The sequence below is a fragment of the Aquila chrysaetos genome, chromosome 3 (genome assembly GCF_900496995.4).
Source record: "Aquila chrysaetos chrysaetos chromosome 3, bAquChr1.4, whole genome shotgun sequence".
Taxonomy (NCBI): Eukaryota; Metazoa; Chordata; class Aves; order Accipitriformes; family Accipitridae; genus Aquila; species Aquila chrysaetos.
The window spans coordinates 67,664,689-67,679,905 of record NC_044006.1 but is presented as its reverse complement, the minus strand read 5'-3'; the positions used below and the strand labels follow the sequence as shown (position 1 = coordinate 67,679,905).

Here is a 15,217-nt window from a genome sequence, read left to right as displayed (position 1 = left end):
ATGGAGGAGCCCAGAGGGTTGTGGTGAACGGAGTTAAATCCAGTTGGCGGCTGGTCACAAGTGGTGTTCCCCAGGGCTCGGTGTTGGGCCCTGTTCTGTTTAATATCTTTATCGATGATTAGGATGAGGGGATTGAGTGCACCCTCAGCAAGTTTGCAGATGACACCAAGTTGGGAGGCAGGGTTGATCTGCTCGAGGGTAGGGAGGCTCTACAGAGGGATCTGGACAGGCTGGATCGATGGGCTGAGGCCAATTGTGTGAGGTTCAACAAGGCCAAGTGCCGGGTCCTGCACTTGGGTCACAGCAACCCCACACAACACTCCAGGCTTGGGGAAGAGTGGCTGGAAAGCTGCCCGGCAGAGAAAGACCTGGGGGTGCTGGTTGACAGCCGGCTGGATATGAGCCCGCAGTGTGCCCAGGTGGCCAAGAAGGCCAACAGCGTCTTGGCCTGTGTCAGAAATGGTGTGGCCAGCAGGAGCAGGGAGGTGATCGTTCCCCTGTACTGGGCACTGGTGAGGCCGCACCTCGAGTACTGTGTTCAGTTTTGGGCCCCTCACCACAAGAAAGCCATTGCGTGTCCAGAGAGGAGCGTGTCCAGAGAGGAACAAGGAAGCTGCTGAAAGGTCTAGAGCACAAGTCTTATGAGGAGCGGCTGAGGGAACTGGGGTTGTTTAGCCTGGAGAAAAGGAGACTGAGGGGAGACCTCATCGCTCTCTACAACTACCTGAAAGGGGGTTGTAGTAAGGTGGGTGCTGGTCTCTTCTGTCAGGTGGTTGGAGATAGGACAAGAAAAAATGTCCTCAAGTTGTGCCAGGGGAAGTCTAGATTGGATATTAGGAGAAAATTCTTTCCTGAAAGGGTTGTCATGTATTGGAACAGGCTGCCCAGGGAAGTGGTTGAGTCACCATCCCTGGAAGTGTTCAAAAAGCGAGTAGACAAGGCGATTCAGAACATGGTTTAGTGGGCGTGGTTGGTGGTTGGACTCGATGATCTTGAAGGTCTTTTCCAACATAATGATTCCATGATTCTATTTGGATGGGTGCAATGCTGCGCTTGCAAACAAAAAACCCCAAGCCTTGGAGATGGTATATCACTCCAGTCAGTGGGGTGATGTTGGGTTTTCGGAGCCGGGAAGGGGAGCAGGAGGCAGCTCACACCGCCGGTCCCTGCCCCGGGGTGCTGGATCTGTCCTGCGCTGCCAACGGCTCCAGCTGAGAAAGCTCTGAGCCACCTCAAGATTGGCCCCGTGCAGGAGCCTCCTTATTGACAATGACAAGCATCAACTGCTGCAGGAAAGGCCCACGCAGGGAAAAAGCAGCCAGGAACTCATGCTTAAGAGCTACAGGCCTCCCCGAACTCCTCCAACCCAGCCTGGCACCCTTTAGCCCTTGCAAGCTGCCTGGTAAGGCCCAGCCTGTGCCTGCAGCGAGCCCTCCCTTCCCAACAGCATGGCACGGCTGCTGACTCGGCAGTCCCGGCATCAACGGAGGGATTACACCTGCCCGCACCTCCAAAATCATCAGTGCCACCCCCTCCTTCCCCCGAAACGCTGCTCGCTCCTTTGACCGCTGGGCCTTAGGGAAAGCTTAACCACGGTGCCCACAGAGCCACACAGACAGCCCCCTGCCCTCCACGCGGGGGTGAGCTCCATCTCCGAACCGGGCTTTCTCCTGGGCATGACACCCATGCCCAAAGCCTTCCCTTTTAGCAGAAGGCTCCCGGCAGGGCACCCTCTCTGTACAGAATTAGCTGCAGAGATATAACCTATTTACAGGCTTTCCTGGTAACAGCTTGTTCAGAATTTGCCAATTCTTCACCTAATCTTGATCTGTGGTCAGGACCTCCCAGGGCAGAGGGAGCGGTTCCATCTCTCCCACCTACTGCGATCACCATTTGGTGCAGCAAAGCAGTGTCCAGAGTTCCCTGTCCCGCAACAGCCCTTGCTTTAAAAAAAAAAAAAAAAAAAAAAGGCTGAATTTTGATTTAGAAACTTGTTTCTATACGTTAGTGCTCAGCACCTCAGACCAAAACTTGTGACATTTTTATGGTGGTTTGAGGTCCTCCAGCTTGTCAACCGAGTGAGTACCCAAGCTTTGAGAGCTCCTGGAACTTGGAGGAACTTTGCTAAATAGCAGCTGCTTGTGGCTGAAATTCAAAAAGTGATGTGTCAGCAGCTTTTGGAGGAGGAGGAGGAGGTGGAGGACCAAGAGAAGGAGGCAGAGGAGGAGGAAGAGGAGGGCCATTTTCATTTGCCCACCCAGAAGTCGCGGTAGGAAGACAGGGTGGCAATTTGGTACATGAGTGAAATCTGTCCTTTTGCATGTCAACATCATAGATCTTTTTAACAAAGATCCTTTACAATGGCAGTCACTGGGGACTCTGCAGGATGTGTAGCTCAGCTGTAGGGTTAGAAACACCCATCAGGACATTCCTGAGCATCTTTCACATGGGCCAGCTCTATGATCTCTATTAACATGACTTCACTAGGACTGAGTGGATAAAAGAAGTGCAGAACTGGATCCAAAGGAGTAACAATGGGATTAGGGACAAGGGAGGGATTTTTTTGCTTTGACTTTCTTTTATTCTCTACTTTTTTATTTTTCTTAGCAACCTTTTAATCTGTGGTTTGGTTGGCTCGATCCTGTGTTCAGAGCAGGAATGCTCCTGTGCAAAGGCACTCACAAAGAGCAGAGGAAGTTCTCCAAAGGCATTTTGTGGAGCAAACACTGCCCTGAAGGGAATTTCAGCCAAATTTCTTACCGGTTACTGAACTTGAGTTCATTGCACGATCACATCCCTCTAACCTCAAAGGTCATGTGCGGCTCCATTGGTGCCACAAAGCAGGGCTTCTCGCCTCACTCATCCCCCATGGAGCACACCGGGATTGGGTTGCTCCTCCAGCCCGGCCTTCCCCCATGAACTTGGGGTGCATGGTATCAGCTCCGTATTAGCCGAGTGGGACCAATCATGCTGAACTTCAGAAGAGCCCTCTGAGATGCTTGTGTACTTCCTAACGGGAACCATATGGGCATGGTGAGGAAATCGTGTAACTCCTGCCGCTCTTTAAGGCCCCTTGTGAAAATGCTCTCCCTCTGAGATAGATTCAATCCATATTCAAAACCGAAATCAAATGTGGGTTCAGGGATTTTTTTTTTTTTTTTTTTTAGACTATGACTTGATGTGCAGGTCTGCACCGACCAAGTGCTCTCAACATGTCCTCTACTTATTATGCTTTCTGTGGCTCAGCATTTCCAAATCAAAACTGGATAAATAGAACAAATACATTTTACCTAAAATTAAGTCAAACTGCCAATGAGACCAATTGTAACTTGCACTTCTGGTTGCTTTCTCTGACGCTTACACTTTGTCACGTCTTGGATTGACACATTGCAGTCTGCCTTTGTCTCTCTCCTGCAGATGTGCTGGCTTTATTGTGCTGGAGAAATAAATAGTGCTGTTTGTTAGTTGTAAGTAAAGTGCAACGAAAGTGCACGTGTGTGCAGGCATACACAGCAAGAATGCAGTCGCACAGTTTTCGTGGTGAGGCTGCAGCCCTGTTATGTGATCCACTGGCAATGGGAGCATTTTAACAAAAGTTTTCATTTAAAAAAAAATCTGGGTTTTGTTAGAAAATTTTCAAAATTGAGTGATCACTAATAGTCATTTTATCATGGCTTAAAACAGCAGTTAAAAGCCTCTTGTTCTGTTAAAAGACTTTGCCCCGAGATGGAACATATACATCCACCCTTTGAACGAAAACGTAATTATAGCCGAGACCACACTTCATTTGCTTTTTTCTTTCTCTTTACTAACCAAGGAGCTGTAAGAGGAAGGAAGACCTTAAACGTTCCCCATTCAGTTTTTGCTGGACCTACACCCTGGTCTGGCAGGGTGGGCTGTGGGTTTCCATGACCGCGGACACCCGGCGCCTGCCCCTGCGACACGTAGGCATCTTCTCGCTGCGCGTCTCCATCGCTGCCCCGTGCAGGCAGCTGACCCGGGCTGAGCCGCCGTGGCTGCAGCGTGGCCACGTGCACGGCTGTCAGACCCTGCGAATGCACTCGAGCGTGCAGTGGGGAGAAAAGTGGGCACGCAAAAAAAATATCCTCCTATGGATTTCAGGAAAGTATCCAAAGCCAAATGTTTGTGAGAGGCATCCTAGAAATGTTAATGAGCATGTGCGTCTGCAATGGAAAGTCTAATTCCTTTGCATCTCCTCGGCCACCGATTTCCTTTGGGCAGTTGTTGGCTCAAATTCTTGTCTTCCTCTGCTCCGTGAATGCTGGCCATGCCATACTCCCCCCTTTCCTTGCTTCATGGAAACATTATCTTCTTCTTGCATGCAGCTGCTCTTACCCTAGTCTTCTTTCAGCACTTCCCTGCTTCACTCCTGCCTTTTCCCTGAAACAGACCTGGTTTTTTTGGTTTTTTGTTTTTTGTTTTTTTTTAATTTTCCTGACCCTTTCGGATTTGGATAGCCTCTGTCCTTGTCTTGCACCACGTCTGCTCTCCTACCTCCATACATTTCCTCTCTTGGGTCTTACCCCAAAGCCCCTTGGCTGATTTCAGCAGGTGGTAGTTCATCCAAGCCTCCAGACTGAATGTGGGGCTAAGCGCAGCAGGGCTGTGTGTCCCAGCCCCTGGAGCTCCCAGATTTGAAATGGGCTCACCTAGGTGAGAAAATTAAAATGTAGCCACCTAAAATTAGGTGCCCGATACCACTGAGGTAGATAGTCTCAATTGCTTGACCCTTTACCTCCACAAGCACGATCTTCTCTTCTCTGGCCTTATCTCCCATCTACACCAAATCCTCTTCCTAAACCTGCCCTTCATTTGATGTCCTCTTCAGCCAGGATGGCTCAGTACAGCTCTTCCCTCAGTGCCTCTCTGCAGCAGCTCCAAACCTTTCCCACATGCTGCCACTCATGTTTGGAAGTCCTTCCCTGTCGCGGTGCTTCCACCGGCTTCCTCCCCTCCTTCAGACCCCTCCACACTCCCTTGCGTGAAGCCTACCACTGTCAATCTACCAAAGCATGAAATTAAAACAAGATCAAGTTTGGGCCTTTAGGATCAGCCCATTAACTGGCCATAGCTGTACAATATTTTGCAATATTTTAAAAAAATTATTATTAGTTGTGCTGTGGGATCCCTGGGGAAAGACTTTGGTATTTTTTCCCCCTGGGTGAATCATGCAGAATACAATAGTGCTTTGGCTTTGAAGCAATCTTGTCCATGCAGACCAGAAAGAAGTGTAAGAAAGAGCACTCCTGGTGCTGATTTTGACTGGCGTGATGCAGCAGGACGTGCTCAGGGAACCTATGGTTGATCTTAAATGCCATGCAGGTTCCAGCATCAAGATGCATGCCAAAGATGTGTAGAAATGGGCTGATGCTGTTTTGCTGGGTAAGAAGGGGAGAGCTGCTGTTACCAGGATGTTGTGATGCACCTCAGTGAGGTACATCACAAATGAGGCAAGCCTTGAGAGGATTTTTGGACCGGCTTTAAGGCGATACCACTCAGAAGAGAACAGAAAAACCCTGGAAAAGAAAGCCCGTTTATCTAAACCGTGGTGAGTGAGAGCTTTTGGAAATATGGGCTGCCAAATGAAGCACTCCGGATACCAAAAAATAACTCAGGTTGAACTTTTCTGTTTTATCCCCAAATGAAATGATCCATTTCTACTTTCAGAATGTAGAATTGGGTTACGTTTTTTTTCCTCTTCAAACCTCAGCCAGTTTTAAGCAAAAAGTTCTTCTATTTAAAAAACCAACCAATTCAAAATCAGGGTTGGCTCTTACCCTGGGGACAGTGGGGTCCAGCCCCACTGGGATGATCTTTCTGGGCTTTACCTCTCCCCACACTGTCCGTCCAGCCATGGCCCACGCCAGCGCCCAGCCCAGACCCCCCCAAAACCACGTGCACGCCCCACGCAAGAAGCCACAGCAGGGATTTGTATCCCAAGGTTGCAGAGAGGGGTCTGGACTGCTGGGGCTGACTGCAGAAAGCTGTGCTAGAGCAAGTTAGCAGTTCCCCCCAAACGCCGCTCTCCTGTGATTTCGTTCACAAGGTGACTGGCGAGAATTTGTTGTTGATCTCTGTGCATGTCCCCCCCTTCCTGCCTTAGATGACAATGGTGCATAAAGCAAATTTTTGTGTTGAAAAACACACACAAGAAGCTGCAAGGTCTTTTATCAAGCTTTTTTCCAGTTCGTACCTTGTTAGTATCAACCTGATAATGAATAAATTATACTGTTCTTATTGTACATTATTCTTCTAACCCTACTGCAATTTTTTTGTTGTTGAGATTCCCCACCAGCTTTTCAGCGTTATAGCCACCATTTGCCAAAATGATTTTTAAAATATGTACTTGAAATATTTTGACCTTTTAAAAGTTCTCATCACCATTAGCATAAAATATCAAAACCCTTCCATTTTTTAAAGAAAATTATTTGTAAAATTGAGTTGAACTACTGCTGTTCTGCCACCCTCTTCCTTCTGCCACCCCTAACTTGCCCTCTCCCTCCCACAGTTTTCGGGTTACACTCTCTGCTCTGGAAAATTGTGTGTCCTCTAACCTGCATCCACCTCTTGTGATGAGCAACCTGAAATTTAAGCCATTGGAGATGGGATTTTATACCCTGAACTTCTTGGATGGGCTACCAAAGACACGAGGACTCCGAATTTCACCCTTTGAAATCCCATTTGGAAAATCAGAGCTATGGCCAAACCTCTTCTCTGGGGATGCTGCTACTCAGCGGCTGGCAGCCAGCTCTGAAACAGGTATTTTTGGAAAAGGCCAATGGAAATAGGCAGATCACATTTCCTGGGGTTTTTATCTGGTTGTCCAAGGCTTCTGAACTGATACAGAGGTTCTAGCCCACATGTGTGACCAAGCAGTTACCCACATATTTCCACTGGCAGAAAGCTCCAGCAGAGATGTAACATCTGGATCAATAACTTAAGTGACTGATTAGTAGTATGTCAGTAGCAAGACCTTGCAACAAAAGTGATAAGTGACAAATTTGAGGAGTTTTACAGTACTAATGCTTGTTATTGCTTCTCACAAAATGTTACCAAGCTTACAATAATCTTTACACTTTCAGCAAAAATGTGAACAGTATATTTGAATATATTAAAAAGAATTAAAAAAACATTTCACAAAAAACATTTGTTGCCATATGAAAGTCTTTCAGCAATAAATGCCCACACCAGTATTTAAACATTGTTAAAAGTATAATGATTTGTACTAATAAATTATGCAACAAGAGAGGTAAACAAAATAAAATTACAGTATAGCTCTCCATGTTCCTCCACTGAGCGTTCGCAGCTCTCGGAAGCTCCATTTTAGGTGACTAATTAAGAAACCGATATTTTCAGAGCAACAAAAATAAAAGCTTTTATTTGTTCATTTGAATATAAAACAGGCGTTATCACAGATGTACAAAGCGTACTGGTGGTTTAACATACAAGAAGGTTGCTGTCCTTTGCACATAAAAATTTTTGTTTGAAACTGTGATTGGCTGAGTTACATGAATTTCTCTAACCAGTCACCACACTCTATGAAATAACGCTGCTAACATTCAACTGATAAAAGGGACAGTCTTCCCTTGGGTAAAGTGTCAAGCAGGATTAAATATATATAATAAACAAGCACCATGAGGAATCTGCTCCTGTTTGATTGGTTTTGTGTTTAAATGTTCATTGTGTACCCTCTTTTTTTGTGCATGTGCATCAAGTTGATTACATGGTTTTGTCTGACTCCAAAAGCACAAGGTCACAAGACAAACATTTTATACATTCTCATGAATGGTTTATCTACAGTACAGTTTCTAATACAGAACAATCCTTCTTTATTGCTCAGTCTGATGGTGCTTAAATGTTTCCTTCCTTTTGCTTGCACAACAAAACCAGAAACTCAGTTTATCATTTCTCTTAACTCAGGATTTAACAACCACGGATGACAGGTTGCAGAAGAGAGCTGTTATTAACTGCGTTTCACAACTGCATTGCAGTTCTTTTATTCTCTACAAATGCAAAGTTGACTTCGTGAAGGTTAAAGTGATGCTTTGAACGACAGCGAGATTTGTTTTGCAGTACTGAGATCAGCGATAGCAGGACTTCACAAGTTAGTTCACACACTGCAATTATGTTTGTAATCAATCAACATCTTGTCTGAAACCTTACAACAACTTGCCATTAAGAACAGATTTTATTCTTTTTAGGGAGCAGAAGATGAATTTGACAAAATATAGGATTGGTCTGCAGAGCATGAATAGGGTTATTCACAGGACAGTGAAGGCAGAAAGGATGGTCTGAAAGAAAACGTGTCTGACATGGCAAGATGCTCTGTACTGTACATGCAGACTAAAACGTCCCTACCTTTTAAAAAGATTTTAAACACCCAGCATTGAGACTCCCTTATACGTGATATAAACATGATTACATTTGCCCTGCAACAATCTTAGTCATGCATATCCGGTAATGAGAGCCAGCACATGAACGTCATTTGGGACAATAAGAAAAGCATTCTTGGACTGCAGCTGGTAAATCCCACTCTTGATCACAAACAGGTCAATTCAGTTACAACCACATGAAGGAAAGGGAAGGTTTTAAAAAAAGGGGTACGGGGTGCAGGGAAGACAACAGAACTGGGGAATCAAACCTCTTTTTTATCCAAAGGTAGTAAAATGAAGGCAGCTGTGATGCATGTTTTCCTACTCTTCTCCCGTGATGGCCTCAGATCAGAGACCGCGGGACTCCTCCGTTCTTTAAACAGGCAGATCGGTTCCTCTGATGTTTTAATGCGTTTAGGGACTAGTTAGCAGATGCACGATTCGTGCCAAAACAGTTGTAGTGACTGTACGCTCCTCTCTGTTAAGGAATAAATTAAAGACCATCGAAACAATCGTTTCCTGTAAATGTAAACTGGATGCATTGGCCACCGAGCTACGTGTCCTAGCTGAGAGGCAAATTGATAACTCTGTGCAAATAACCCCAAAACTTTTCCTTATAGCAATAAAAACACCAACTAAAACAATGAAAAAAATTGTGCAACAAAGTTCTGCAGCTAGACAACAGTGCTATTCCTCAACCTGCCTTTTCTAAGTCTAACAAGTGTATGCACATGCCAGCACGAATATTTATTGTTGCCTCCATGGCAAAGAAAAGAAAATTATTGTAGTGCATTTTTAGTCTTAAATTCATTCACTGCCTTAAAGGCAGCAATAATTCCACTTGCTGGTATCTAGAGGATTCTTTTTGACAGGGATACTTAGCAATCCAGGATTGCTTTTTTTTTTTTTCAAAAAATTTGTGAGTAACATTTGATTATCTACAGTGGGAGACACCATGCAAGTGACAAGTACTGCATTTTAAACTTTAAAATCTTTTGTCATTAGTGAATTTATATTTCATATATATATATTTGATGTGATACTATCCACTCAAGATAATACAACACTTTTTTATATTAGCAAACATTTCAAGAGTTTAATATTCTTGAATGTTTTTTCTCTTTTATACTTCTAAAGAGATCAAAATAAATTAAACGTTTTGTACATAATTACAGAAGAAGTAGTTAACTTATTTTATCTTTTTAGTTTAGTACAAAGATATTTGCAAGTTCATTGCCGAAATACACCTTATTTATAAATTTCTTCCATTCTAACGCTAACAGCAAAGGCTTTGGCCTTTGGGCTTTCAGCATCTCCAACAGAAAGCTGCAAGATCTCTAATTGAAAGGTGCTACTTTGGGTATTCTCCTCGTACCACTATGTAGTTTCCTAACATGTGGGATCTAAAATGGCTTAAGTTAGTAACGGATCTGTATTCATCAGCTTTTTATGACATATTAAAACAAATGAAGAAAACAATTATTTGTATTAGTATGCAAATTGTTTTAAAAGAATCCATTTGGAGGGCAGAATAAAAAAAAAATCTACTTCAGCTTACTTAATGTAAAATACAAAGCCACATTTACTCAAAAAGCAGTATTGTCCAATAAGCAAAAAAAAAAAAAGTTTAAAATGGGCTTTTCCAACACACTGAAGGGCCTTACCCCATAGTCCTTCTTTTCTAAAATTTAGTGGTAAAAGAAAACATTTCACATTTTATTTCCTGCCAATCGTGACTGCTTTGAAAAGTCGTAATAGAAACAGTTCCATTCTGATGAGTGTCAGCATCTTATCTGCACACTTTTTTAGTGGACACCAAAAAATTTTATACATCTATAGTAAAGTCCATGGAAGCTTTAAGGTACAAGACTACATGTTGTAGGCCACATAGATGGGATCTAGCTGGTCTGCCAAAAATCCATCTCGTAGGTGCATACGTTGTTTCTCTCCACGGGAGTTGATAGGAATTACACCAATGTCCACAACCACCACCACCCCTACAATCAGATAGTGTTCCTCCAGGACCACGTTGGTGACCAAAGGAACCAGGTCCAAAGCTTCTTGCTCTGATCCATCCAGCTCAACTACAACGACCAATAAATTTGTCCAGGTAAACACCGCACTGGAATGAAAGAAAAAAATAGTATTAATGGTGGGGTTTTTTTACCCATTTCACTTTTTTCCCTTTTCATTCTGCCTTGGGTTACCTTTTGTTTCACAAAGTGTAAGTAGCAAGAGAGAACACGTCTGCAGGCAGGGGCAGAAGAACAGCCCCACTAGCTCTCACTTTAATATTGCTGCAATACTAAGTATTGGGCTAAACTTCCCAGAAACTCAAGTCTAATCCTTGCCTGTCATGTAAGGAGGTAGCTCCCTCGGAAGCCAGAGAACTGTCACAGCGCTGCTGTGTTCATGAAGGCATGCGTGAGCAATGTGTGGGTGGAGGTGTCTTCGCTGGAGTTTTTTGAAGAGCAGCCCAGAAGAGCAAAGGAGGTTAAAAGAGGCGGCACCAAAAGGAACAGCAGGAACATAGTCCGAGCTGAAAGATCTTTGGGATAAACTCTGCTGAGCAAAGGGGTGCGGAGCCCTGCGAACATTTACATGGCATACTGCACGCTGCACAGAGGTCCCCGGGTGGCCAGGGAGGCGACTTCCTCACTTGCATGGTGCTAGGTGAAAATGGCTACGTGCCTTCTGGACTGGGCTGGCTGCTGTCCAGGCAGGTCAGAGCTTAGCACAAAAGAGCTGCGATTCTTCTGGACCAATTGGTTTACACAGAAATAAGCAGTGTGTCCATCTGTTTTATTTCGGCCGTGTTTTATTTCTGTTGGGTTTAAGGGGACAGGAGTTTTTACATTCCTTATTAACAGGTGAGATGGTCAAGGGAACACCTTTATCACCAGTATCTCCTCTTTACTAAAAGAACTTTGTAAAATCCCCAAATTTTGCTTAAACCCTTGAGCTGAAGCAGGTAAATTTTGGTTTCTGCTACTAGGCATCTTTTCTGGCTAAGGATAATGCATTTATCCTTCCAAATATGGAGGCTGGGAGGGTATGAATGTCTGGTGTATGCTTCACTCCATCCTCCTCCCCACCTCTCAAATGCCTCCAAAGCCTCTGAAGTCTCACAGGAGGTCAGCAGGACTGAGGCTCCACAAAGAGCAATCTCATTTTTCCTTGCAGGTGTTTAAGACACAGACGATGGTTATTTCTTTCTCTAACTTACTCCATAGCATAAATAATAATATTCTACACATGTAACTCATACATCAAACCCCGTACTTTACTCTCCTTTACCTTATAAAATCAGTGGATAATTTTCCAGAATTGTCTCAAGTATATGCATCTTAAAGTTAGAATATATTATGTATATAAGCCAACTTCAAAAAGAGCTACTTATCCTAAGGACGATGCTTGACTGAGACAGAAGTGCACTGTTTCAGTCTACCAAGACAATTCTGTAAATCCCTGTACTTTGGAAACATATCTTACTTTGCCCAAAAGTTAGCTATGAAAATGTGCTCTATGTTGATGCTTAACAGAATGGATTTTAGGAGAAAAGTACTTACTATTAAAAAAAAATTCATTTTCAGATCCTGCTGAAGTACTAGTTGAATTTTTATGTACTTACTGATCTGGAAAACTAATGGGCAGCCAAAGCAAGGCTGTGCAGGCTTTGGACTTAGTACTGCTATAAAATGAATTTTGATTTGTAATTATGTTTTCACAGACATTCTAGTAAGTTTTGATTGATGCTGAATATTAGCAAAGTGAAATATCAGTCTGCACAGGTGACCATCTCCAGAGAGGCCCTAGAATTTTTATGGATTGCTGTACAAACTTCTAAATTAGTATTATATATATTTTAGGGGAGGTTTTATTAAAATATAAGTTAGCACTTGAAACCGTGCCTTAAATGTACTGTTGGGAAAGCAATTAATGGCAAGATTCAGGAGCAGGTCCCTAAAACATGGCTTAGGAGAAGTTAGTTTGTCTGGGTTCAGAAGACTGATTCCCAAAACCTTCATGAAGCTCTATTAAGTCCTAGAGCCACTGACACTCCTAAGAGGGTTTCAATTTAATTTAAAACTCATTTCGTATGTCATGCTTCTAACTCACTGCTGACCACTGTAAGTAAAAGGAAATATTGCCCTTTATGTTCTCACCAGCTGAGATGAAGATATATTGGCCAGCACGTATCACTTATGAATACATTAACTTTCTAGCCCTGATGAATAAAAACCAAACCAAAACAAACCAGAAAACTAGGGACCCAGGAAGGCTGCACTTTCTCATGAAATTATGGAGTCACACCCAACAGATGCAACACAGCCAATGCACTGATCTGGGAACGGCCCCTCTTGCTTCTTCCATCCCACCAAATGCTTCAGGAAAAGCAAGAAGTTGTTGAAACACCTCCAGAGAAAGAGGCCCATAATGGTTTTCTTCTCCAAATACCTTGTGTAGCTTTACCTATTTGTCATTATGCAGAGAGAGAAAACCACTTCTTAGCAAATTCCAGGAAGCTATGTTCTGTTCCTCTTTCAAGGGTTTGAAGTTTAAATGAGTTAACAATGTGCTTTAATTAAAACACATATACATACATTATTTCTCAAGATATTTTGCAGTATTAGAAACACTTTCAAAAATGCCTGCTGTAGTTACACATCACAATAAAACCAGACTGTGCCACTCTTTTGCTTGTTACGTATTGAGACACAGGAGGTCTAGAGTCAGCAGTTGTTGATCTTGTGCTCAAATTGCTTAATACACAAGAATAATTTTAACTGACCTTTTAGATCTGATCCTCAATGACAGAAGTTGCACAGCAGGATCACATGTCAGTCAACAAGTCACCGCCTTCCTCAATATTGTTAAATGTCACAAAATAAGCATGTGTTTTTTGGAAGCTGAGGCTATTTTTAGAATCTATTGACTGGACATTCCCAGTATCTTTGTTTGCAATAGGTATTGATGCAGTTAAATCCTTAATGGGTCATTGTAACCAAAACAACAGCAGCCTCCAACAAGAACAGAGGCTCATGCCCCTGTCCAAAGAAAGGCATATACAAAGTATATACAAAAAGAAAGATTTAACTGGCTATTATTTTGTCAACGAGTGTTTCACAAAGACAAGAGGATCTCTAAGAGAAGCTGAAAGAGAAGTTAAGCGAGAAAAGTCAAGGCCAGTCACAACTAGGACTATTAGGAAGACATTGGGAACTGTGAGCAAACCAGATGTTGTTGCTCCGAACTACTGCGTGTCCATTTTCTGCAGGGACCACATCAGAGAAATACCTAACTCATTAGCAATCTCTTTTCTTTGAGGAAGAAACAACCCTCAAGACTTTCAGGTTTGGCCTTTGGGCAATAGTACAGCAAGTTTTCTGAAATCTTGCTCATGTGCCTTGTACATTATCACCCAACTACTGGGAAGAGTTAAGGCACTGAGAATTATTTGCATGTACTTCTACCTCCTTGCAGAAATTCAGTGGCCTTTTTCTTTGGTCCTCTCAGCTTACCCCAACCCTTTTTTAGTTGCCACTATCCCACTCATGATTTCCATGATAATGGAAGGAAAAGGATCCTCAAAGTGTTCTCAGTGGTCTTGAAAAAAGGAACATAATTTAAGCATTTTTTGGCCACTGAAACCCACAATGACCATTTCTGCAGTGTGATATGGCTACTTCATTCACTGCCCATGAGCTCACACTTTGAGGACACACAAATCTCTTGACAAACAGGTACTGACAAACACATCAATTTATGAATCTGTGGCCATCTTATAATAGACCTGTCCCTAAACAGCTTGATCTGAAAACTTTCCATCCACTGCTGATACTGATCTGACACATTTTCAAGGAGAATTTCACAGTGTCCTTAAAGTGTTCACACTGGTCTATATGAGGACACAGAATCCGCCACTCCTTGTAATGGCTAGCTGGCACAAGACCATACCAGCAGTAATGATGCTCTAGGGAGGAGAAAATAGGGCAAAATCTCAGTTACAGTCAGCCAAGCACTTAACTGCCTGAATTTTAACAGATATTTAAGAAAAAAAGCAAGGTGTTTTGACCAAAGAAACCAGTCTGGTCACTGTGCTTCAGTTATTAAGTTTACTGCTCCAGGCCACACCTTTGCAGCCAGGTTTGAAAAGAAAAATGGAGAGTCAGATCTTATCCTCACTAAATTGCTCTGGCTGTTGCGACAGGTTCATTTTGGTTGAAAGGAGAAGAGCTGAACTGAGGTTATATCAAAACAAAACAACTACCTGACTCAGTCTTCTGATGCAAGAATAATGAAAAGCAATTTGTTCTCATGTCAGCCTCAAGAAATGATTACCTGCTGTGTGCATTTGATGATGTGATACATTGATTAAGACAACATCATTATTAACTCATTGATTTACTGCTTCAATTTCCATTGTGACCTTGATTTGATCACTGCTTGATTTATTAATAACCAATTCAAAAGTAACAGTGTGCTCACTAATAAAGTTTATTAGTGTGTTCATCTATTTGAAATGTTTGCTTGCTTACTCCTTCTAATAACACTCCTAAAGCTTGAACTCATACCAGTTTGCTTTTCCTGGTTAGAATATAAATCTCAAACTCCAAGAAACAGCTACCAACCTACCTGAGAGCTGCTTGGCTCTCTCAAATTAAAAGTTTTAATCCTTCACATGTACTTAAAACCATATTAAAAAAGAAACATATTGAATGACCCTAGCAGAAAACAGTCCTTCCTGATTAAATCTGTTTGTGAAAAGTTTCATCCTAACGACATATTTACAGCTGGGTTATAAATCCTATGACCATCCTCAC

General features: G+C 42.9%; 1 protein-coding gene across 6 annotated transcripts in view; it reads right to left on the bottom strand.

Moving 5' to 3' along the window:
• Positions 1–7,370: 7,370 nt before the first annotated feature.
• DIP2C (disco interacting protein 2 homolog C) overlaps positions 7,371–15,217 on the bottom strand; it is a 337,185-nt gene continuing 329,338 nt past the window's right edge. For all 6 annotated transcript variants that reach the window (XM_030009286.2, XM_030009287.2, XM_030009289.2 and 3 more), the window contains one exon: positions 7,371–10,515. In XM_030009286.2, the coding sequence (XP_029865146.1) occupies positions 10,263–10,515 (253 nt within the window). In that variant the 3' untranslated portion in view covers positions 7,371–10,262. The remainder of the gene's footprint in view (positions 10,516–15,217) is intronic.